Genomic DNA, 23,479 nt, shown 5'->3' with positions numbered 1-23,479 from the left:
CACAGTTTAGATTTGTATAGGCAAATAAGGGCTTCCTAGCCAGTGAGGATGCTAGTGTTTATTTTATCCTTAGTAAAAGGTCACTCTTCTTTGCTATGGCAAGATACAGACTACCACTTTCTACAAAATAAAATCCCACCTTTTCTCAGCATTAATATAGGGTATGTGAAATCTACCAATTGTGACAGCACAGGAAATTAATGTCTAAAGAACTGTGTATTACAGGCACATTTCACGAAGGGGCAAGCTGGTTTCTTACAAGGAACCATATGGTAATCATCAATATGCCATTGGCCTATTACTTAACTTTGAGGAACTACTTTGTAAAGATTATCTGGTGCCCAATTAAAAAGAAAGAAATTAGACTCAGGTTTAAGATGCCTCTGGTTTTCTGAAAGTATTCTGAAAGGTCATTCAAAAGGACTTCAAAATTTATATTTTTCATTCATGTATTTATTCCACATTCAAAATAAATCACAATTTAAAGCCATAACATTTTGAAAAGGTAAAGGAGAATCTGTGTCACAGCTGCATTAATAAAACACATTGCTCTAAAGTGCAACACTAAACAGGTGTTCTCTGTTCCCAAGGTGGAATAAATACATAACAATTACACATAAAATTTCACTAGTGATCGGAGATGAGGCAAATAACCCTTGGAAACAAACTGCCCGATGAATAGAGGCAGGCAACAAATAATTTTTCTTAACATCTTGTCACAAGAAGGAAAAATCCCTAAGGTGTCTACTAACTCAAACTCCTGTTTCATGCTCCTGGCCTTGGCTTCTGTCTTCCTTCCTCAGTCACATCCAAATCCAGAAAGGCTTCTGCACCCCATGCACAAAAACACCACCATAAGTCCCTAAGGATCTCCACACAGACTGCTGTTAATGAGCCTGTGTGCAACCTTCATCCAGAACCTCCAGGGAAATCAGGAGCTCAAAGAGCAGCAGCATTTCTTTAAACAATAGTCTTAACTATCCAATGAGCTCTGATGGACCATGTGCATTTCATAAACAAACCAAAATATGCCCTTAATATCTATTTTTCTGGGAAAATGTTAAGTAAACCATTCAAGTAAAAAAGAAAATGTTTACACAACAATGAAAAATGAAAATTCAAAGGGTTTATGCCAAAAAGCAAACCAGTCCTCTGCAGCCTAACTCATTTGTTTTTGGGCTGCGAAGCCATGTAGAGAGCAATCAGGCAGTAGATGGTCCCTCCCACTGTCAGCGCCATGGTGGTCCGGTACAACATTTGGTCAGGCAGGCCTCGTTTTAGGTGGATGGGCACACCGTCGGACTTCTGGAAAGCAAGGATTATCAAGGACATGGTTAATAAGAAGACTTTACAGTTTAGGCTAATAGGTCTTCATAACTAAGCCATCAACACACTGCAGGGGAAAAACCCCCAATCCCTTAGAATCCTGACTCAACAGTGGTGTACATTTTCTTAAATACGCAACTAAAGCTTGGAAGGCCAAAGTCATTCTCCAAAATGGGGCCTCAGGAACCTGCATGCAACAAATTTCAAGTTTCTAAGGAATTTATCATATATTGCTTAACTAGGCCAGTCGCACTGGTGAATTTCTTTTAAAGGCAAAAGTAACCCACAGCTAAATGACTGCAGGCACAAGACATGCTCCACATTTAGTTTGACTTCTGATCATTAGTCAGTGATGTCTGAGCACACCAGGTCAGTTAGTAGGCTCAAGTCCATGTTGTATTCAGTTTCTTTCCATTAAGCTGGTAAACCCTTGTTTAAAAAGAAAAAGACTCTAGGGGCACCTGGCTGGCTCAGCTGGTAGAGCACGTAACTCTTAATCTCAGGGTTGTGAGTTCAAACCCTGGGCCTGGAGCCTACTTAAAAAGATAACAAAACCTTTAAAAAAGAGAGTCTCCATAAAATGTTTAATCCATTATTTTGCGCAGTCTCCAAACTCCCTCCCCCACTATATCTCAAGACTCCAAATGCCCAATCAAGTCTTATTTATCAGATTAAAAAGGGATTAACCTAAAAAAAAAAAAAAAAAAGGGATTAACCTGACCAAAAGTCCCCAAGCCAGTCCTGAATCTGCACATATTTCTGAGGATATGGGAAGCTACCTTCTAGCAACAGCAATAACAAACACTCGCTCCCACAGCACCAGAGATGCAGCCGGGCCACTGACCTCTCAATTATCTGTATGTAGATTAACATTAATAATATTCTGAAATCCAATTCTGGCTGCTCTCTGTTGATCAGCAAACCCAAGAGAGCCTCTTCTAACAGCTCAGTGAATTTTAATATCAAGCAAGCAAAAACAATTAGAAGAAAACTCATTGCCAAAATAACAAGTCATTCTCTAGTGTCTCCTCTAGTGTTTTCTCTCACCTGGAAAAGCTTCTGCAGCTCAGGAACTTTGTTTTTCCCAGCATAATCATATGCAGTAAAATCAGAACTCAGTTTGGTGGGTGTGGCAAATATGATAGGCGGTGCTTCTGTGGAAACCACAGGCCTTAATCCCTGTAAGAAAAAGGAAAATGTCAAGTTGAAAGCATGTCTGGGCATATGAACAACCTTCAACAAGCAGGCTATCTGGAATCACGGAGGCAGTCATTCAACCACACAAGAGGGAAGGAAAGGCTCTCCAAGTTTGCATTACAAGGCCTTTAATTTTAAGATTTAAAGTCCTTAAACTTTTAACAAAACACTTTCCCACAGCAAACCCCATCAAGAATTCCCTGCCATTAAGATGGGGGTTTGAGGTGAGGGAGAGAGAAGCAAACAATCACAAAAGCCCAATCTGAGCTTCCAGAAAACCTATTATGTCCACCTTCCTATCAAATCAATAAAACATTTTTAAGATTTTTATTTTTGAGAGCGAGAGTGAGCGAGCGAGAGAGAGAGAGAGAGAGAGAGAGAGAGAAAATGAATGGGGGAGGGGCAGAGGGAAGGAGACACAGAACCCAAAGCTGGCTCCAGGCTCTGAGCTGTCAGCACAGAGCCCAATGTAGGGCTCAAACTCATGAACAGTGAGATCATAACCTGAGCTGAAGTCAGATGCTTAACTGACTCTGCCACCCAGGTGCCCCTCAATAAAACATTTTTAACCTGTATGAACTTTTGGCTACATTTCAAAAGGGACCTGGCTGTCCCTTTTCTCCCCCTGGGTGAGCTGATGTACTAACACAGGATTTCTAACCCCAGAGTAGACTTCAGAAACTTTCCAGACACACTGTAAAGAAAAAGCCCAATCTAAAAGAGCCTGCAATGGTAAGAGACTTGTCTTTCGGGACCAGAAAACAAAAAAATTAGAGCAATTGAAATTTCCGGCATTAATAAACCCGTAAGTTAAAAAACAAATAATAAAACTTAAGGAAACTTCAATGTTCTCATCTGTGACATGTATACAAAAGTAATAGTATCTACCACTGAAAAAACAGCATGAGATAATAAATATGTGCTTAACATTGAATATTTACAGCCAATAAATATAAACAGAAGGAGACTTGGGAGTTAACACAGGTTTGCTATTAGCAACTCCCAGAGCCATATGGATAGAAGGACCCACAGGCTTAAAAAGAACTTAAAGGGGAAGAAAAACAAAGTACTGTTACAGGCTATGCCAAGTAAAAGAAGCTCGTCAAAAGACCACAGATTATATGATCCCATTCATATGAAAGTCCAAAGCAAGAAAACCTAGAAAAACGGAAAGTAGATAAGCAGCTGCTTAGGGCTGGGGAATAAGCAATAGGGGGGTGATAACTGCAGGTTATAGGTTTCTTCTCAAGGGCATGAAAATGCTCTAAAATTAATGCGGTAATGGTTGCACATGGTTACACTAAAACACTGAGTTGTACACTTTAAATGAGTGAATGTATGGTATGTGAATTATATTTCAATAAAGCTATTTAAAAAAAAAAAAAAGGAACCCAAGGGAAACTCTGGCTTTCTATCTGATGGAGTAAATCTACAGTGGCAAATACAGATAAAGATGGTTCTCCAAAATAACCTGCACATTAAGACAGGAGCTAGAGTTACAAACCAATAAAACACATCCTTTTATATTAAATTCTAACTACAAAAAAATAAAAACTTAAAGTTAGGAAGCAGAGTTCAAGCCCACCCTCTTCTATTTTACAGATGAAGGAGGAAAAAAAACCCTTTGCTCAAATTAACATAGTTGTCAGACCCCTGGTTCTTGATCTCTTCAAAGAAATATAAATTTACCTATAACTGACAAGACCTAAAGATCATATTATTGAAAGCCTCAATGATACTCCTACCAGGTAAGCATTAGGATCAACAGGGCAACAAAAAAGTATTAAAGCAAACTTGGGTTTCGGTCCTAGACGGCAGCACAGAAAGACGCTGAACTCACCTCCTCCCAGGAACACACCAGATCTACACCTACATAGAGAGCAATTCCTCCTGAATAAGAACTGAAGGCTGATTCAACAGCTTCCACACAACAAAGGATAGCGTGACCACACAGAGAACAGCTGGAGACAGAGATGGGGGGAAGGGGGGTGTTAACAATAGAAATGTAACAATAGGAATCCCACCCTGATAAGAGGAACTGAAGTAGGGAGGGATAGCACAGATAGGCCTGCACAGATTCACCCAACCTGAGCCATGGCAAAAAAAACCCAAAAAAACCCAAAAAAACAAAAAACAAAAAACCGCACACACACAACAGTATAAACAGTAAATAGACTGTAAGTGAAGGAAACCCATTTATTAACCCTAGAGCAACTACTAAATGGTAGGGGAACTGTTAGAACTCTCTTTGGTTAGAAGGTGCTAGCAAGCACCATTATGTTCCCCCCTCTACCTTGATAGTGCAGATGGGAGCAGGCACTCTAGCCAGCCTGTACCCTCTAGCCCCAGGCCCTAGCCCACACACCAGCTGCAGGTGTCCCCCACCACATGCACCTGCCTCACTTCCAACGGTCCCACCAAGGTGCTACCCCAGCCTGCACCAACTACAGCCCTAGCTATCTCACCAAGGTGGCCCAGGCAAGAAGCACCCTGGGACACCCGGGCCTGCATCTGCTTCAGCTCCAGCCAGCCAGGGTACTTCCTATGCAGAGCACCCCAACCCATACCTGCCCTACCAGAGGCTCTTTCAGCCATCCCACCAGGGAGAGGCCCAAGGTGGAGAGCCTGAGGACAACCCAGCTCCTGCTGTCCCAGTAGGGCAGCACTGGAACCAAGCACTCCTGAACCACCTGGTCTGAACGCACCCCAGCTCCCACCATCCCACAGGGAATGTGCCCTGTGAATGTGCCCTCAGCCCATGCCCACTACAGCTCTAGCCAAACAAAGCCACCAGGCACACACAGTCTATACAAGGCACATTCCTACACAAAGCTACCCCTTTAAGACTGGAGAAGGTAACTGTTTCACCTAATTCATAGAAACAAACATAGACCGTCAAACAAAATGAGAAAAAAGAATACATTCCAAAGAAAAGAACAAAACTTCAGAAAAAGAACCCAAAAAAATGGAGATAAGCAATCTACCTGATAAAGAGTTCAAAGCAATGGTCATAAAGATGCTCACCAGAATTGAGGAAGAGTTTAAGAGAACTCAAAGAAGAACTAGGAAAGAACCAATCAGTGTTGAAAAATACAGTAACTGAAATGAAAAACCACTAGAAGGAATCAGCAGATTAGAAGATACAGATAAACAGATCAACAATCTGGAAGACAAAGTAACAGAAAGCACCCAAGCTGAACAGCAAAAGGAAAGAATAAGAAAAAATGAGGATGGGGCACCTGGGTGGCTCAGTAGGTTGAGCACCTGACTTCAGCTCAGGTCATGATCTCATGGTTCACGAGTTCAAGTCCAACATCTGGCTCTATGCTGACAGCTCAGCCTGGAGCCTGCTTCGGATTCTGTGTTTTCTCTCTCTCTCTCTCTCTCTCTTTCTCTGCCCCTTCCCCTCCCCCGCTCACACTCTCTCTCAAAAATAAAAACATTAAAAAATAAAAGAAAAAAATGTGGATAGGTTAAAGGGACCCATGTGATAATGTCAACTGTACTACTATTCACATCATAGGGGTCCTGGAAGGAAAAGAGAGAAAGGGGCAGAAAAGTTATTTAAAGAAATAACAGCTGAAAACTTCTCTAACCTGGGAAAAGCAGACATCTAGGTTCAGGAAGCAGAGAAAGTCCCAAACAAGATGAACCCAGGAAGGTCCGTACCAAGACACAATAACAACAAAATGTCAAAAATTAAAGACAGAATCTCAAAAGGAGCAAGAGATAAGCAACTAATTATGTACAAAGAAAACCCCATAAAGGCTATCAGCTGATTTTCCAGCAAAATCAGTGCAGACCAGAAAGGAGTGGCACAATATATGCAAAGCATTGACTGAAAGGAAAAACCCTATAACCAAGAATGCTCTACCTGACCAGATTATCATTCAGAACTGAAGGACAAATAAGAGTTTCCCAGACAAAAGTTAAAGAAGTTCATCACCACTTAACTAACCTTAGAAGAAATGTTAAAGGGACTTTAAGTGGAAAAGAAAAGGCCATAACTAAAAGAAAATTATGAAAGGAAAAAAACTTCACTGGTAAAAACAAACATAATAAAGGTAGTAAATCAATCACTTATAAAACTGGTATGAAAGTTCAAAGACAAGAGTAGTAAAATCAATTACATCTAAAAAATTTGCTGAGGGGTGCCTGAGGGGCTCAGCGGGTTAAGTGTCCAACTCTTGATTTTGGCTCAGGTCATGATCTCACAACTCGTGGAATCAAGCCCCATGTCAGGCTCTGCGCTGACAGCATGAAGGCTGCTTGGGATTCTCTCTCTACCTCTCTCTGCCCCTCTCCTCCTCCTGCTTGTGTTCTCTCTCAAAATAAATATTAATAAAAAATTCGTTGGGGTGCCTGTGTGGCTCAGTCAGTTAAGCGTCCGACTTCAGCTCAGGTCATGGGTTCAGCTCAATCTCACCGTTCATGGGTTCGAGCCCCACGTCAGGCTCTGTGCTGACAGCTCAGAGCCTGGAGCCTGCCTGTCTCTATCTCAAAAATAAACATTAAAGAAAAATTTTTTTAATTCACTGATAGTCACAAAATAAAAAGATGTAAAATATGACATTATACACATAAAACATGGGGGAGGGTTTATTATGTAGTGCTTTTAGAATGTGTTTGAACTTAAGCAACCATCAACTTAATATAGACTGCTATATACTTAGGATGTTATATATGAACCTCATGCTAACCATACACCTATAAAAATCCACAAAAAATAAAAAGAAAGGAATCCAAGTAAAACACTAAAGTCATCAATTACAAGAGAAGCAAGTAGAAGAAACAAAACCTACAAAAACAATAAGAACACAATTGACACAACAGCAATAAGCATAAACCTGTCAATTATTACTTTAAATGTAAATGGTCTAAATACTCCAATCAAAAGACAAGGTGACTCAAGGAATAAAAAACAAGACCCATCTATATGCTGCCTACCAGAGGCTCTTTCAGTCCTAAAGACACATACAAACTGAAAGTTAAGGGACATAAAAAATATATATATTCCCCACATAAATGGAAGCAAAAAGAAAGCTGGGATAGCATACTTAATGTCAGACAAAGTAGAATTTAAAACAAAGACAGTAAAGGGGCACCTGGGTGGCTCAGGTGGTTAACTGTCTAACTTGAGCTCAGGCTAAGATCGTGTAGTTAGTGAATTCAAGCCTCACATTGGTGTTTGTGCTGACAGCTCAGAACCTGGAGCCTGCTTCAGATTCTGTGTCTCCCTCTCTCTCTGCCCCTTCCCCACCCATGTGAGAGCTCTCTCGAAAATAAATTAACATTAAAAAAATTTTAGAACAAAAATTCTAATAAGAGACAAAGAAGGGCATTATATAAAGGGATTAATCCAACAAGACGATATAACAACTGTAAATATCTATCCATGCACCCAACACAGGGGCACCATATACAGAGCAAATAGTAATAGGCACAAAGGGAGAAATTAACAGTAACACAATAACAGCAGGGGACTTTAACAACCCACTTACATCAATGGATAAAGCATCCAGACATAAAAATCAATATGGCTTTGAACAACATTAAACCAGACAGACCTAGCAGATATATATAGAATATTCCATCCCAAAACAGCAGAATATACATTCTTTTCAAGTGTACGTGGAACACTCTCCAGGACAGATTACATATTAGGCCACAAGTCTCAATTAATTTAATAAGACAGAGCATCTTCTCCAATCACAACAGTATGAAACCAGAAATCAATTACAGGGAAAAAAATGGAAAAAAACAAAAACACATGGAGGCTAAACAACATGCTCCTAAACAACCCATGGGTCAAAGAAATCAAAAGGGAAATTTAAAAATCCATGGAGAGGGGCGCCTGGGTGGCGCAGTCGGTTAAGCATCCGACTTCAGCCAGGTCACGATCTCGTGGTCCGTGAGCTCGAGCCCCGCGTCAGGCTCTGGGCTGATGGCTCGGAGCCTGGAGCCTGGAGCCTGTTTCCGATTCTGCGTCTCCCTCTCTCTCTGCCCCTCCCCCGTTCATGCTCTCTCTCTGTCCCAAAAACAAATAAACGTTGAAAAAAAAAAAAACTTAAAAAATAAAAAAATCCATGGAGAAATGAAAATGGAAACAATGTTCAAAATCTCTGGGATACAACAAAAGCAGTTCTAAGAGGGAAGTTTATAGCAATGAAGGTCCACTTCAAGAAACAAGAAATAATCTCAATCTTAACTTTACACCTAAAGGAACCAGAAAAAGAACAAAGACCAAAGTTAGTAGAAAGAAGAAAATAACAATTATAGTAGAACGAAGTTAAACACAGACTAATAGTAGAAATAAGTGAAATGGGGACTAAAAAAAGATCAATGAAACTAAGAGCTAGTTCTTCAAAAAGATAAACAAAATTGATAAACCTTTAGCCAGACTTACCGAGAAAAAGAGACCTCAAACAAAATCACAAATAGAAGTTACAACTGACACCACAGAAATACAAAGGATTGTAAGAGACTATTATGAAAATTATATGCCAACAAGTTGGACAACTTAGAAGAAATGGACAAATTCCTACAAACATGCAATTCTTCGAAGACTCAATCAGGAAGAAATAGAAAACCTGAGCAGACCAATTATTAGCAGTGAAAGTGAAGCTGTAATGAAAAAAAAAACCTCCCAAGAAAGAAAAGCCCAGGACCACATGCTTCACAAGCAAATTCTACTAAATATTTAAAGAAGAGTTAAGGGGCACCTGGGTGGCTCAGTCGGTTAAGCATCCGACTTTGGCTCAGGTCATGATCTCTCAGTTCGTGAGTTCCAGCCCTACGTCAGGTTCTGTGCTGACAGCTCAGAGCCTGCAGCCTGCTTCAGATTCTGTGTCTCCCTCTCTCTCTCTCTGCCCCTCCCCTGCTCACACTCTGTTTCTCTCTCTCTCAAAAATAAAATAAACATTAAAAAAAAATAATAAGAGGGGCAACTGGGTGGCTCAGTGAAGCATCTGACTTTAACTCAGGTCATGGTCTTGCGATTCACGAGTTCAAACCCCATGTCAGGCTCTATGCTGACAGCTCAGAGCCTGGATCCTGTTTCAGATTCTATTTCTCCCTCTCTCTATGCCTCTGTCACTGTCTCTTAAAAATAAATGTTAAAATTTTTTTAAATAAAAAAATAGTAAGAAAAAAGAGAGTTAACAGTTATCTTTCTCAAATGATTCCAAAAAACTCTTCTAAATTCATTCTACAAAGTGAGCATTACCCTGATAACAAAACCAAAAACAATACAAATTTTATGTATATAGATATAGATATATATAGATATATCTAACAGTCCAGTATCTCTGATGAATACAGATGCAAAAAATACTCAACAAAATTAGCAAACTAAATTCAACAATACATTAAAAAGATCATTCACCACGATCAAGTGGAATTTACTCCAGGATGCAAGATTGGTTTCATATCCACAAATCAAAGTGATACACAACATTAACAAAATGAAGGATAAAAATCACATTATCACCTCAACAGATGAGAAAAAACATCGTACCCATTCATGATAAAAACTCTCAACAAAGTGGGTTTAGAGGGAACATACCTCAACATAATAAAGACCATATATAACAAATCCACAGCTAACATCATACTCAATGGTGAAAAGTGAAAGCTTTTTCTCCAAGATCAGGAACAAGACAAGAATGTCCATTTTCACTTTTATTCAACACAGTATTGGAAGTCTTAGCCACAGTAATCAAACAAGAAAAAGAAATAAAACATATCCTAATTGGTAAGAGAAAAGTAAAAACTTTCACTATTTGCAGCTGACATAAGAAAAACCCTAGGGGCACCTGGATGGCTCCGTCAGCTGAGTGTCTGACTCACGATTTCAGCTCAAGTCATGATCCCAGGGTGTGAGATTGAGCCCTGCTTAAGATTCTCTCCCTCTGTCCCTCTCTCCTGTTCATGTTCTCTCTCTAAAAAATAAAAAAATTAAAAAAGAAAAATAAAAAGGAAAAGAAAACCCTAAAGGCTCAACCAAAAAACTATTACAATACATGTAAAGTTGCAAGATACAAAATTAAAGAAACCTGTGGCATTTTGATATCTACTAACAATGAAGAAGCAGAGAGATTAAGGAAACAATCCCACTTACAACTGCATCAAAAAGAATAAAATATCTAAGGAATAAATTTAACCAAGGAGGTGAAAGACCTGCACTTCAAAAACTATTAAGACAGTAATGAAAGAAATTGAAGACACACATAAATGAAAAAATATACCAGGCTCGTTAATTGGAAGAATTCATACTGTTACAATGCCCACATAACCCAAAGCAACCTACATATTCAATGCAATCCCTATCAAAATACCAGTAAGATTTTTCACAGACCTAGAATAACCCTAAAATTTGTACGGAATCACAAAAGATCCCAAATAGCCAAAGCAATCTTGAGAAAGAACAAAGCTAAAGTTATCACAATTGCAAATTTCAAGATATACTAAAAGCTACAGTAATCAAAACAGTATGGTACTGGCACTAAAACACAGATCAACAGAACAGAATACAGAGCCCAGAAATACAACACTGACACTTATATGGTCAACCCTACAACAAAGGAGACAAAAATATACAATGGGGAAATGGCAGTCTCTTCATTAGTAGTGTTATTAAAACTGGACAGCTACATGCAAAAGAATGAAACTGGGGGCACCTGACTGGCTCAGTGGCACAGCATGTGACTCTAGATTCTAGGGTCATGAGTTCAAGCCCTACACTGGGCGTAGAGCTTACTTTATTTTATTGTATTTATTTTTTTAATGTTTATTTTTCAGAGAGAGACAGAGCACGAGCAGGGGAGGGGCAAAGAGAGAGGGAGACACAGAACCCAAAGCAAACTCTGGGCTCTGAGCTGTCAGCACAGAGCATGATGTGGGGCTCAAACCCATGAACTGTGAGATCATGACCTGAGCTGAAGCTGGACACTTAACCAACTGAGCCACCCAGGTGCCCCTAGAGTTTACTTTAAAAAAAAAAAAAAGCTTTTGACTTTTGGTGGAGAAGGTGAAGGTGCAACTGTTTTTGGTCACCCCAAATCTGGGTTCATCCGGCCACCTTCACCAGGCCACCTAAGTTCAACCCTAATGAGATCAAAGTCATATATGGAGGTGCACCGGTGGGAAAGTTGATGCCATGTCTGCCCTGACCCACAAAATCAGCTGCCTGAGTCTGACTCCAAAAAAGGTGGGTGATGACATAGCCAAGGCAACTGGTGATTGGAAGGATCTAGGGATTACAGCGAAACTCACCATTCCAAATAGATAAACCCAGATTAAAGTGGGACCTTCTTGCCTCTGCTGATTGTCAAAGCCCTTGAGGAACCACCATGAGACAGAAAGAAGCAGAGAACTATTAAGCAGAGTGGAAATATCATTTTTGATAAGTCTGTCAACACTGCCTGACAGATGTGGCACCAATCTTTAGGGGCGCCTGGGTGGCTCAGTCAGTTGAGCATCCAACTTTGGCTCAGGTCATGATCTCACGGTCTGTGAGTTCGAGCCCCACATCGGGCTCTGTGCTGACAGCTCAGAGCCTGGAGCCTGCTTCGGATTCTGTGTCTCCCTCCCTCTCTGCTCTATGTGTGTGTGTCTCATGCTCTATGTGTGTGTCTCATGCTCTATGTGTGTGTGTCTCTATGTCAAAAATAAACAAACATTTTAAAAAAAAGCAAAAATAAATTGGGACTACGTCAAACTAAAAACTTTTTGCACAGTGAAGGAAACCAACAAAACAAAAAGGCAACCTACTGAATGGGAGAAGATCTGTGCAAATGATACATCCAGTAAGGGGTTAATATCTAAACTACATAAAGAACTTATACAACTCAATACCAAAAAAACGTACAGAAGACCTGGAACACACGTTTTCCAAAGACGACTTACAGACGGCCAACAGACACATAAAAAGTTGTTCAATATCACTAATTATCAGGGAAATACAAATCAAAACCACAGTGAGGTATCACCTCACACCACTTAGAATGGCAAGTATCAAAAAGACAAGAAACACCAAGTGCTGGCAAGGATGTAAAGAAAAAACAAACCTCATCCACTGTTGATGGAAATACAGACTGGTACACCCATTATGGAAGACAGTAATGCAGGTTCCTCAAAAAATTAAAAATACAAATACCATACAAACCAGTAATTCTGCTTCTAGGTATTTACTCGAAGAAAACAAAAATGTCAGTTCTAAAAGATAAGTGCACCCCTATGTTTACTGCAGTATTATTTACAATAGCCAAAATACAAAAACAACTTAAGTGTCCACTAATAGATGAATGGATAAAGAAGATGTGGAATAATATTCAGCCATAAAAATGAGATCTTGCCATTGGCCAACAACCTGGATAGGAATGAGGGTACTCTAAGTGAAATAAGTCAGGCAGAAAAAAACAAATACCATTATTATTCTACTTAAGTGTGAAATCTAAAAAATAAACAAAAAATATACACAGACCCACAAATACAAAGAACAGACTGGTGGTTGCCAGAGGGGAGGGGGATCAAGAGAACGAAAGAGGTGAAGGAAATAAAGAGGTACAAATATCCAGTTATAAAATACATGCCAGGAAGATGAAAAGTACAGTATAGTCAATAATGTCGTAATCGCTTTGTAAGGTGACAGACAGTAAGTACGCTTACTGTAGTGAGCATTTTGTAATGTATATAATTGTGAAATCACTACGTTGTATACACCTAAAACTAATATTGTAAATCAACTACACTTCAATTAAACTCCCCCCTCCAAAAGTAAACTTGGTTTCTATTTCTTTGACATAGTCACACAAATGGGAATTATCTGCACTGCGTTCACTCACTCAGCACATATTACTGAACACTTAGTGAAAATATACGATGAAGAAGACAGATACGATCTCTGCCATTATGGACATTAATGTTACGGAATAACAGCCACTAATTATCTACTGAGCCCTTGTTATACACCCAGCATCCTGTCAAGCATTTCACAGCATCATCTCATTTAATCCTGCCAGCAAACCTACCAAGATGTTACTGTTTCTATTTTATAGAGGAGAAAACTACATCAGAGAGGGTAACTTGCCTAAGAGCATGTTGCAAAAAAGATGGAGTTTAGTGCCAAAATTCAGGCCTCTCTAAAGTCCAGAGACTTGGTTTGTTTTCTGCTTTTTAATTTTCTTTTTTAACATTTATTTATTTATTGAGAGAGAGTGAGCGAGCACGCGCACATGCGTGCGAGTGTGAGTGGAGGAGGGGCAGAGAGAGACAGAGAGAGTCAGTCAGTCACAGATTCAAAAGCAGGCTCCAGGCTCTCAGCTGTCAGCACAGAGCCTAATGTGGGGCTCGAACTCATGAACTGTGAGATCATGACCTGAGTTGAAGTTAGATGCTTAACCAACTGAGCCACCCAGGCGCCCCTGAGGACTTGGGTTTTTAAGTATTCCACTACCTGCCCCCACTGCCCCTCTCAACTACTGCTTAAAAGCAATAATTCATGTAAAGTTTGGTGAGTAAGCCACTAGTCTAAATTTAGTAATATAATACACTCAGACTCACAAAGATTCAGAGATGGGAAGAGAGGCCCTAACGACTGAGATAAGAAGGCAAAAAAGGATCGCTCTTTGAACTGAAAATTTTAACATGTGAGCTCTGTATTTTCTCCTCTAAGGATTTCTCCTTGAATGCAAAAATTGAAAAATCCTTTATACCAAGCATCTCCAAAAATGGTTTGAAATTAAATTCTTGTTTTGACAGGACTAATGTGGAGCATTTTTAGAAAGGATTATACCTAATTGCTCAGTGTTTGTTCACCCATCAAGTGATTCAGAACTACAGCAGCTGTTGAACAGTATCTGAAAACAGGAGTATCAACCATCTGAATGGTTTTAAGTAATTCCGTATTTCCATTTAGAATACTGTAAAAGTTTGGAATATAGAATTTTAAAATTACCTATAATCCCATTACCTTATCCCATCAACCATTATGAATTGTATATTCTCCTCCAATCTTTCTTCATATGCATATTTTAACATCATAAAATTCTACATCCTCAGAATCCTACAAAACCTTCATGAATATTCTTCACATCAACCCTCTAAATAAGGTATTATCAGCCCAAGTTACAGATGATTAAAACAAAGCTCAGAGATTCCATTAGGAAGATGGGATTCAAACCTACACAATTTTATTATACCATACAATCAATAATTCAACTGTCCTGGCCCCACCAATAAAAAGAATGGGTATTCATCTATCTGTCATTAAAGCTCCTAACAATTTAAAAGCAGTCAATGTTTCCAATGTTTCAAGGCAGCTAGACAAGACCGACACTGGGGTTCTCAAGAGTGGACTTAATTAACCAAGAAGCTGTATTTACAGGAAAGTAAATCCCTTCATGCATGCCTCTTCCAGGGTTGCAGCTGTCCCAATATAGAATTATGAGCCTCCTCATCTGAAAACTGACAACAGCATAGTTACAGGTTTTCTGGCCCAAATCCTTGGAGTCGTTCTTAATTCTGCACACACACTGTAAATCCTTATGGCTCTACCTTCAAAATCTATTCAGAATCTGACCACGTCTCACCCATCTCCACCAATGCATACTCTGGTCCAAGCCCCTGGATTTTTTTTTTTTTTTTAAGTTTACAGAGAACAAGATCAAGGGAGGAGCAGAGAAAGAGGGAGATTATGACCTGAGCCGGTGTCAAGCCTCGAAGGCTCAACCAACGGAGCCACCCAGGTGCCCCCAAACCCCTGGATCTTTATGACACCCTCTTAACTGCTCACCCTCCTTCCATTTCCACACTTGCTACCCTGCATTCTACTCTTAATGCAGCAACCAGTGATTGGAGAGATCACTACTCAGCTCAAACCTCTCCCAAAGCGTCCTATCTCACTGAGCTAAACCCAAAATTACCACAATGGCTTCCAGGGCCACGTGAGATGCACCCTTCAAACCCCACCACCCCGCCACCAACATCATCCCCTCTCTCCACCCCAGCCCACTAGACAAGCCCCTTAAATCTCCCAGGCATCAGGCATTGTTCCCTCTACCTACAATGCTCTTCTCTAGGTATCCACGTGGCTGGCACCCTCACCTCCTTCAGGTCTTTGCCCATGTGTCACCTTCTCAGTGAGACACTCTCTCACCACCCTTTTAAACTGCATGTCCTCCCACTTACCCTCTTTCTCCACAGCACTTCTCAGCACCTAGCATATTGTATTTTACTTCGTTTACTGTGTCTCCCCGACTGCAATGGAAGCCCCATGAGGGCAGGTTTTGTTCACTGCTCTTACTTTCCTAGACTTAAAAAAGCAAAAAGCACTTCAATAAATATTTGTTGCAAGTATAAATAAGCTATAGCTTCACAACAATGTAGACTTGAGTATTTCAGAACCAAAGTCATGTAAACCAAAGCAGCACTTGATGGCAGAGCCTCCCATACCTCCCACGAAGAAGAAAACTAGTGAATGAATGCTGTTCTTAAAATAGTGGACTGTAGACCAAATGGAAATCACAGGTTTTGCTTTTTTTTTTTTTTTTTTTTTTAATGTTTATTTTTGGAGAGAGAGAGAGAGAGAGAGAGCACAAGCACAGGATGGGCAAAGAGAGGGAGACACAGAATCCGAAGCAGGTTCCAGGCTCTGAGCTGTCAGCACAGAGCCTGATGCAGGGCTCGAACTCACGAACCATGAGATCATGACCCAAGCCGAAGTCGGACACTCAACTGACTGAGCCACCCAGGCGTCCCAGTTTTGCTTTTTAATAGCAAATCTCTTAGCTATTTACACAATCACTACCCCTACAGTTAAAGCCATTCAACCACAACCATTTAGCAGCTGAATTCTTCTTAGTCTAATTGCTCCAAAATAATTTTTTTTAAGATTTTATTTTTAAGTAATCTCTACACTCAACACAGACTGAAACTCACAACCCCAAGATCCAAGAGGGCCAGCTCCACCAAACGAGGCAGCCAAGGGCCCCTACTACTTGCTCCAAATTTTTAGAGAGACGTACGCTTGATTTTTTCCCCCTGAAGTTGACTGGCCCAAGTTTCCCTTTTGCTCTACCTTTTAGGTTTGAGAAAGAGAAGAAATAAGAGAATTACCCAATTTTTTTTTTAATTTTTAGGGGCACCTGGGTGGCTCAGTCAGCTAAGCGTCTGACTTCAGCTCAAGTCATGATCTCACAGTCTGAGTTTGAGCCCCGCGTCGGGCTCTGTAATGACAGCTCAGAGCCTGGACCCTGTTTCGGATTCTGTCTCCCTCTCTTTCTGCCCCTCTCCTGCTCATGGTCTCTCTTTCTCTCAAAAACAAATATTAAAAAAAAAAAAATGTTTTTTAACTGATAGAAACCGAAAACCTCTTGCACTCTGATTTGGGACTAGAATCAAGTTTCAATCTGCAGTGACTCAAGTTCTTCCTGCCAGCTAGATATCACCACCTCCATGTTTCCCAGACACGTCACACTCTGCAAGTCCTAAATTCACCCAGTTTCTCACAAATCTATTCAGGAGCCCCCTGTTTTTAAGGACAGCACCACCCTCCTCTCATTACTGTCATCTCAGAGTCCTCCTTTCTCATTTCCACAATCCCCCTCATCAGTCACTAAGTCCTTATGTCCCAGACGTCTGTTTCTCCTTTCCCATTCAGAAGACCCTGAACTATTCTATGGGTGTAAGAGGCATCCCTGGCACTGGTCTCTCCCAGTAGACTAACTTTTCGAAGCACAGCTCTGGTTATGATACTTGTTCCTCCATCATAAACCTTCATGCAACTAAAGGTAAGAAGTATGTCCTTGTTCCAACCTCTGGATAAGACTCTACCGCAACTTTCTGCATCAAGTTGCTTTGCAAATTCCTATTTGTTTCTCACAAAATTAAGTCCTACCATCCTAGACCCTTCATGACCTATCTCCACCTACCACAGCTAAACTTACTACTCAGTGATTCCCCTGCAGCAGCCCCCACCCCATCACTCCCACAAGTCCCTTTACCTAGAAGGTCATCCTGCCCTCTTAATTAGAAGAACTGTTGGGTCATAAGGTAAACACGTTTCTTTTTTCTTTTTTTTTAATTTTTAACGTTTATTTATTTTTGAGAGTGAGTGTGCACACAAGCGGTGGAGGGGCAGAGAGAGAAAGAGAGAGAGACATAGAATCTGAAGCAGGCTCCAGGCTGAGTTGTCAGCACAGAGCCCGCCCGACACGGGGCTCGAACCCATGGACTGCAAGATCATGACCTGAGCCAAAGTCGGACACTTAAATGAATGAACCACCCAGGCACCCCAAAATGTTCACTTTTTAAGAAACTACTGGACTATTTCCAAAGTGGCTGTGTGGTAGGGTCCCCTCCCTAAGGAAAGAAAAAAACCTCAAGGCAACCTGACCTATACGCATAAATGACAACATCCCTCACAACCTTGTTAACAGGAGACCGCTTAAACTACATGTTTGTGTGTTACCATATATGGGAGACAAAGAAGTAAAAAACGTCTTAAAAAACTACGCCACGTGGCATTCAGGGCTCAGTGCTTTGAGTACAAACCCAACTGAGCAGAGTGGGCAAGAATAAAGTTGCTTCCTGGAAAGAAAAGCCTTGGTGTCACCACCCCTGTGGGAGAATCCTGCTACAGCTGAATCATTTTACATTCCCACCAGCAATACGGTAGGGGTCCTGTTTCCCCGTTCTCACTAACACCTGTTGTCTGTCTTCTGATTTTAGCAGGTGTGAAGTGGTATCTCACTGTAGTTTTGATTTGCATTTCCCTAATGACTAATGATGTTGAGCATCTTTCCGTGTTTATTAGCCTCGATTTATTTTGACATAGGACACAAAAAGGAAAATACTTTTCTATCAACCACTGGAAAATACAATTACTTATCAAATTGATCTACCTGTACCATTGTTAGCAAACTAGCCTTTCTATACCACGTTATTCAATGCATGTTAGCTTATTCACTTTAGGTAATACTGAGAGTTACAAACATATACATTTTACATTGTTAACGTTTCCAGGAAAGGAAAAACTAAAGTACTCCTAATTACCAAAGCCAGAACACCTGGTTTGGGGGTGGGGGTGGGGTGTGTGCCTGTCACAAGCACTCTGAAATCCATAAAGTCTACACAGTATCACTTCTTTCAACATGGCTTAAGAAATCCTTGGGCACCTGGGTGGTTCAGTCAAAGAGCTCTTCATTTCGGCTCAGGTCATGTTCCCAGAATCCTGGGATAAGCCGGCACAGGGCTCCGCAAATAGCGTGGAGCCTGCTTGGGGTATTTTCTCTCTCCCTCTCTCTCCACCTTCTCCCCGCCCTTGCTCGCGCTCTCTTCAATCAATCAATCAATCAATAGGGGCGCCTGGGTGGCTCAGTCAGTTGAGTGTCCAACTTCGGCTCAGGTCATGATCTCACAATTCTTGAGTTCGAGCCCCCGCATCAGGCTCTGTGCTGACAGCTCATCTTCAGATTCTGTCTCCCTCTTTCTCCGCCCCTCCCCTGTTCGCACTCTGTCGAAAATAAACATCAAAAAATTTTTTTTAATAAAAACAAATAAAAAATTTAAAAAACTGATTTTAAATAAAGGAAATCCTTAAGTGACTAAGAAGCATGAAGCCTGCTTGGGACATTCTCTCTCACTCTCTCCTTCTGCCCCTCTCCTCCACTTGCTCACGCTCTAAAAATAAATAAATAAAAACAGATCCGGGGGAAAAAAAGGAAATCCTTAAGTGACTAAGAAGTTTAAATTCTCAAGAGAAACACAATTTAAGAGGTGCAAAAAATCTGAAGGCCCTATCTGTACCACATGCATTTCAGGGTAAAAATCTCTGCTAATCTCAGGGTAATCTCTGAGAGCTAATTTCAATATATGCTGGGGCACCTGGGTGACTGTTGGTTAAGCATCCAACTTTGGCTCAGGTCATGGTCTCGCGTCATGAGTTCAAGCCCTGCATCGGGCTCTGTGCTGACAGCTCAGAGCCTGAAACCTGCTTGGATTCTCAGTCTCCCTCTCTCTGCCCCTCCCCTGCTCGTACTTTATCACTCTCTCAAAAATAAACCAAAAAAAAGTATGGAAGGACAAAAAAACCTTATAAAAGAGTAGCATGCGGTTCCACTTCCCTGAAATTCAGAAACATGCAAAACTATTTATAAAAGTCTGAATAGGGAAGGGAACTTCCTAGGGGTGATGGAATGTCCTATATGTTAACAGGGCTGGAGATTACAGTGTATGCATTTGTCAAAACTCATTACACTGTAACATTTAAGATCAGTGCATGAAAACTACGTCTTTTGAAACAAATATGACAGAAATGGCTATTCCCCTGTAATCTACAAAATAAATAAATCCCTATGGACAATTCCTTCTTTGGCCTCCTTTGATCTTTCTTTGACCCAATTTGGCGTCAGTGACATCACCACGATGGTTTCCCTTCTAATCTTGGTTTGTTTTTTTCAAAATGTTTATTTTTTAGAGAGAGAGCAGGAGCAGGGGAGGGGCAGAGAGAGAGGGAAACAGAATCTGGAGCAGGCTCCAGGCTCCCAGCTGTCAGCACAGAGCCCAATGCTGGGCTTGAGCTCTTGAACCTCAAGACTATGATCTGAGCTGAAGTCGGACGCTCAACCGACTGAGCCACGCAGGCGCCCCACCTGGTTTGTTCTTTTGATAAATTTTCCTCCTCTACCCTCCGCCTCGCATTTCTGTAGCCTAATCATCTTCCCACCTTTCTTCCTTATATGCTCCCTGGATGATCCCCTCCCCACCACAGATTCTACCAATTATGGGCTGAAGACACCCAGCTCTATTAAACTTCATATTCATAAATCCAGCTGGTACCAAACATGACATCATCAAATGGTCAACATTTATAAACCTGGACCCTTCCTCCCGAACCCCACACTCCCCCCAAAACTTGCCCTTTCTTCCCTCTCTACCCTAGTTAACATTAACAGCACATCCAATCTTAGACTGAAATTACTCTTAAACACCTTCCCCACTTAGACAAGCCGCTGTGTCCCCCAGAAAAAGGAGGAAGTAACATAATAGAGCATTCTTTACACCCCACCTAGGATCCTTACCATTCCAGTCCAGTTTTCCAACTGTGTATTTCACGAACCGTTCCCACACTACTCCACGAGGATAAGGAATATGAGGGTATCTAACACTCAACTTCTGGAGAATAGCTACCACTTATCAAGTACCAACCACCTGCCAAAGACTGCCAGTCATTTCACTTAACCTGTAGGAAAGCTGCCCTAGATGAAACTAAGCTCACGATAAAGTAATCCTGGGAAAGGCCATAAAATCAAAGCATCAAAGCCACGATGTTAGCTCATATTAAGAGTCTACAACCGAAGGGGGACCTGGGTGGTTCAGTCGGTTAAGCTCTTGATTTCAGCCCAGGTGGTATCTCACACTTGTGAACTGGAGCCCCCATTTGGGCTCTGTGCTGATGGTATGGAGCCTACTTGGGATTCTCTCTCCCTCTGGCTCTCTGCCCGCGCTCTCTCTCAAATAAGTAAACTTAAAAAAAAGTCTACCACTGAGACAAACTTCAACTGGCAAAATCTGAATGAAATTGGAATACTTTTTAGACTCAAATAACGGCCATCAACCATTTCACCGTTGCGAAACGTTAAGGTCGTTACACGTAACTGCCCAGGCTCACCTGGACATTTGAAAGAACCCATTAGGTCTCTTAATTCTGATCCTACATCCTCTCCTGCCCCTATGGCTTCCCTCGGTGCTGTCATCCCAGCTCTCCAATCTCATGCTTTGATGAGGCTTTTGGGCTACACGGGGTGGGGTAAGCAATGGAGCACCGAGGAGACCAAAAGCGAGACCTCCTTAAAAAGGACAAAGCCGAACTCCGGGGTCGCATTCTAGGCCACGCCGACCCCACAAGCCACCCCGAAGACCCAGAAGCAGCGACCTCGGAGGTCACCTTGACCCCAGCTGAGTGCCAGGCCCAACTTCCGCCCCGGGCCAGCCCCGACGGGGAAGCAGCTACAGAATTAGGAGCCTTTATGGCCGCCGCAAAATGTTGAGAGGCGCCGGGAGGGGTGGTGCCGAGCTAAACCGAACCGCAGGCAGAAACCCCACCCGGTTCCGGCGCCACGACTGCCTGGCACAGAGGCTCGGGCAGCCACTTTTGTCCGACAGGGCCTGGAGCTACCTGTACCTGAGGGCTGTAAGCGTCGGAAGCCCATGTTCCAGTCAACTTCTGCGTGAAGCCACTAAACTTGTAATACATGACGCCTGGTGACCGGCTTCCCGCAGCCGGTGCCTGCGCGACTGCCTCAGAGAAGGACCCTGCCTTCCCTGCCGTACGCCTTAAGCTTCAGCCCAAGGACCCTGCGCCAGGAGACGGGCTGCCCGGATATCGCCTAATTTATAACATGCCCTCTTCAGTATATCAGGGAAGAAGAAGCCGGAGTCTCATGACCAAGAAAGGCAAAAACAAAAAAAACAAAAAACAAGCTCTTGGAGAGTGCAGAAAGCCGCCGGAGGGGTATCTGTAGAAACCACGAAGTTCCCTGCCCCTTACCCACATTTAGATTCGGGCAGTGCCAAGACGCCTTAAAAATGCGCAAGCGCCCCACGAAACCAGGATGGAGGCTACGGGACTCGCCCGGGTTGAGTGGGGCGGGCCCTGGGCGGGGTTGGGCGGGGTTTGGGCGGGAGGGGCGGGGAGAGCTAGTGTTGAGGGGCTGCCACTCGGTTCTTGGTTTGAAGGCTTCTCTTCCTTTACCAAACTTAATTTGCTCAGTCTTATTTCTTTCCTTCCTTTCTTTGGTCACCTGGTGAAGCGCCCAGCTCTCACGCAGTCGGAGTATGAACCCGTCCGCCGGGCTTCTCCGGCAGCCTGGGAGTGGGGGAGCAAATAAGAAAATGTGGAATCTTTTGCTGAAAGCTTTTTAGTACAGAGGGCTGGCTGTTAGGGATTTCGCCCCAATAATATAAAGATAACCTCTTGTGCTTTGTGCAGAAGAAATACCTAGTGACCTAAACTTCAAGCACCAGGATGTATATTTTGCAAAGTTTCTCAGAACTAGTTTTTACTCTTACTTGAGTTTTATGGGAATTGGTTGGTTATTCATCCTTTTTCAGGCCTCTGCCCTTTGAGATGAATGAGGTGGGGAGTAGAGGGAAAGTAGACTAAAAATACTTGAAAATACTTGAAAAATCTTTGAGGGGCATCTGGTGGCTCAGTCAGTTAAGCCTCCAAGTCTTGATTTCAGCTCAGGTCATGATCTCATGGTTCCGGGATGGAGCTGCCCATGCAGCTGTGTGCTGACAGCACAGAGGCTGCTTGGGATTCTCTCTCCCTCCCTCTCTATCTCTCTGCCCGCCGCCCCCCCCCCACTTGCAGTCTCTCTTTCTCTCTCTCCCTCCCTCTCTCTCTCTCAAAAAAAAAAAAATAAATTTTTAAAAAGAAAAGAAAATTTTGGACCTTGAACTTGGAAGATCTAGGACTACCATTTTAAGTTCCAGTAGTATTCACTTTAGTTCAATGTAAGATATTTTTAAATGAAAAATGGAAATACCATATGATTGAATAATTCCACTAGTATTTACCCAAAGAAAATGAAACCACTAATTTGAAAAGATACGTATGCAGCCCCGTTTATTGCAGCATTATTTACAATAGGCAAAATATGGAAGCAACCTATGTGTCCATCAATAGACAAATTAATAAGGAATGTGTGTGTGTAGATAGATAGATTATAATGGAATATTACACAACCATAAAAAAGAAAGATCTTACCATTTGTGACAACATTGATGGATCTAGAAGGTATTATGCTTAGTGAAATAAGACTGGAAAAGACAAATACTATATGATTTCACTCATAAGTAGAATGTAAAAAATTTCGAATAAGCAAATAAAAAGCAGAATCAGACCTATAAATAAATACCCGGAGGGGAGAGGGGTGGGAGGTTGGACTAAATG

At 41.7% G+C, this 23,479-nt stretch overlaps 1 protein-coding gene across 2 annotated transcripts; it reads right to left on the bottom strand.

The window, feature by feature from the left end:
- Positions 1–431: 431 nt before the first annotated feature.
- On the bottom strand, positions 432–22,093 carry COX7A2L (cytochrome c oxidase subunit 7A2 like). Of its 2 annotated transcripts, none has more exons than XM_045054656.1 (3): positions 22,073–22,093; positions 2,374–2,505; positions 432–1,305 (listed from the first exon to the last, which is right to left on the bottom strand). In XM_045054656.1, exons 1-3 carry the CDS (start codon positions 22,076–22,078, stop codon positions 1,165–1,167), a joined length of 279 nt encoding a protein of 92 aa, XP_044910591.1. In that variant the 5' UTR covers positions 22,079–22,093; the 3' UTR covers positions 432–1,164. The 2 variants fall into 2 exon arrangements, with proteins under 2 accessions (XP_044910591.1, XP_003984341.1); XM_003984292.6 differs by lacking the exon at positions 22,073–22,093 and adding an exon at positions 21,707–21,864.
- Positions 22,094–23,479: the final 1,386 nt, after the last annotated feature.

Source organism: Felis catus, chromosome A3 (assembly GCF_018350175.1).
Source record: "Felis catus isolate Fca126 chromosome A3, F.catus_Fca126_mat1.0, whole genome shotgun sequence".
NCBI classification, from domain to species: domain Eukaryota; kingdom Metazoa; phylum Chordata; class Mammalia; order Carnivora; family Felidae; genus Felis; species Felis catus.
This window is presented reverse-complemented; position numbering and strand designations above follow the sequence as displayed.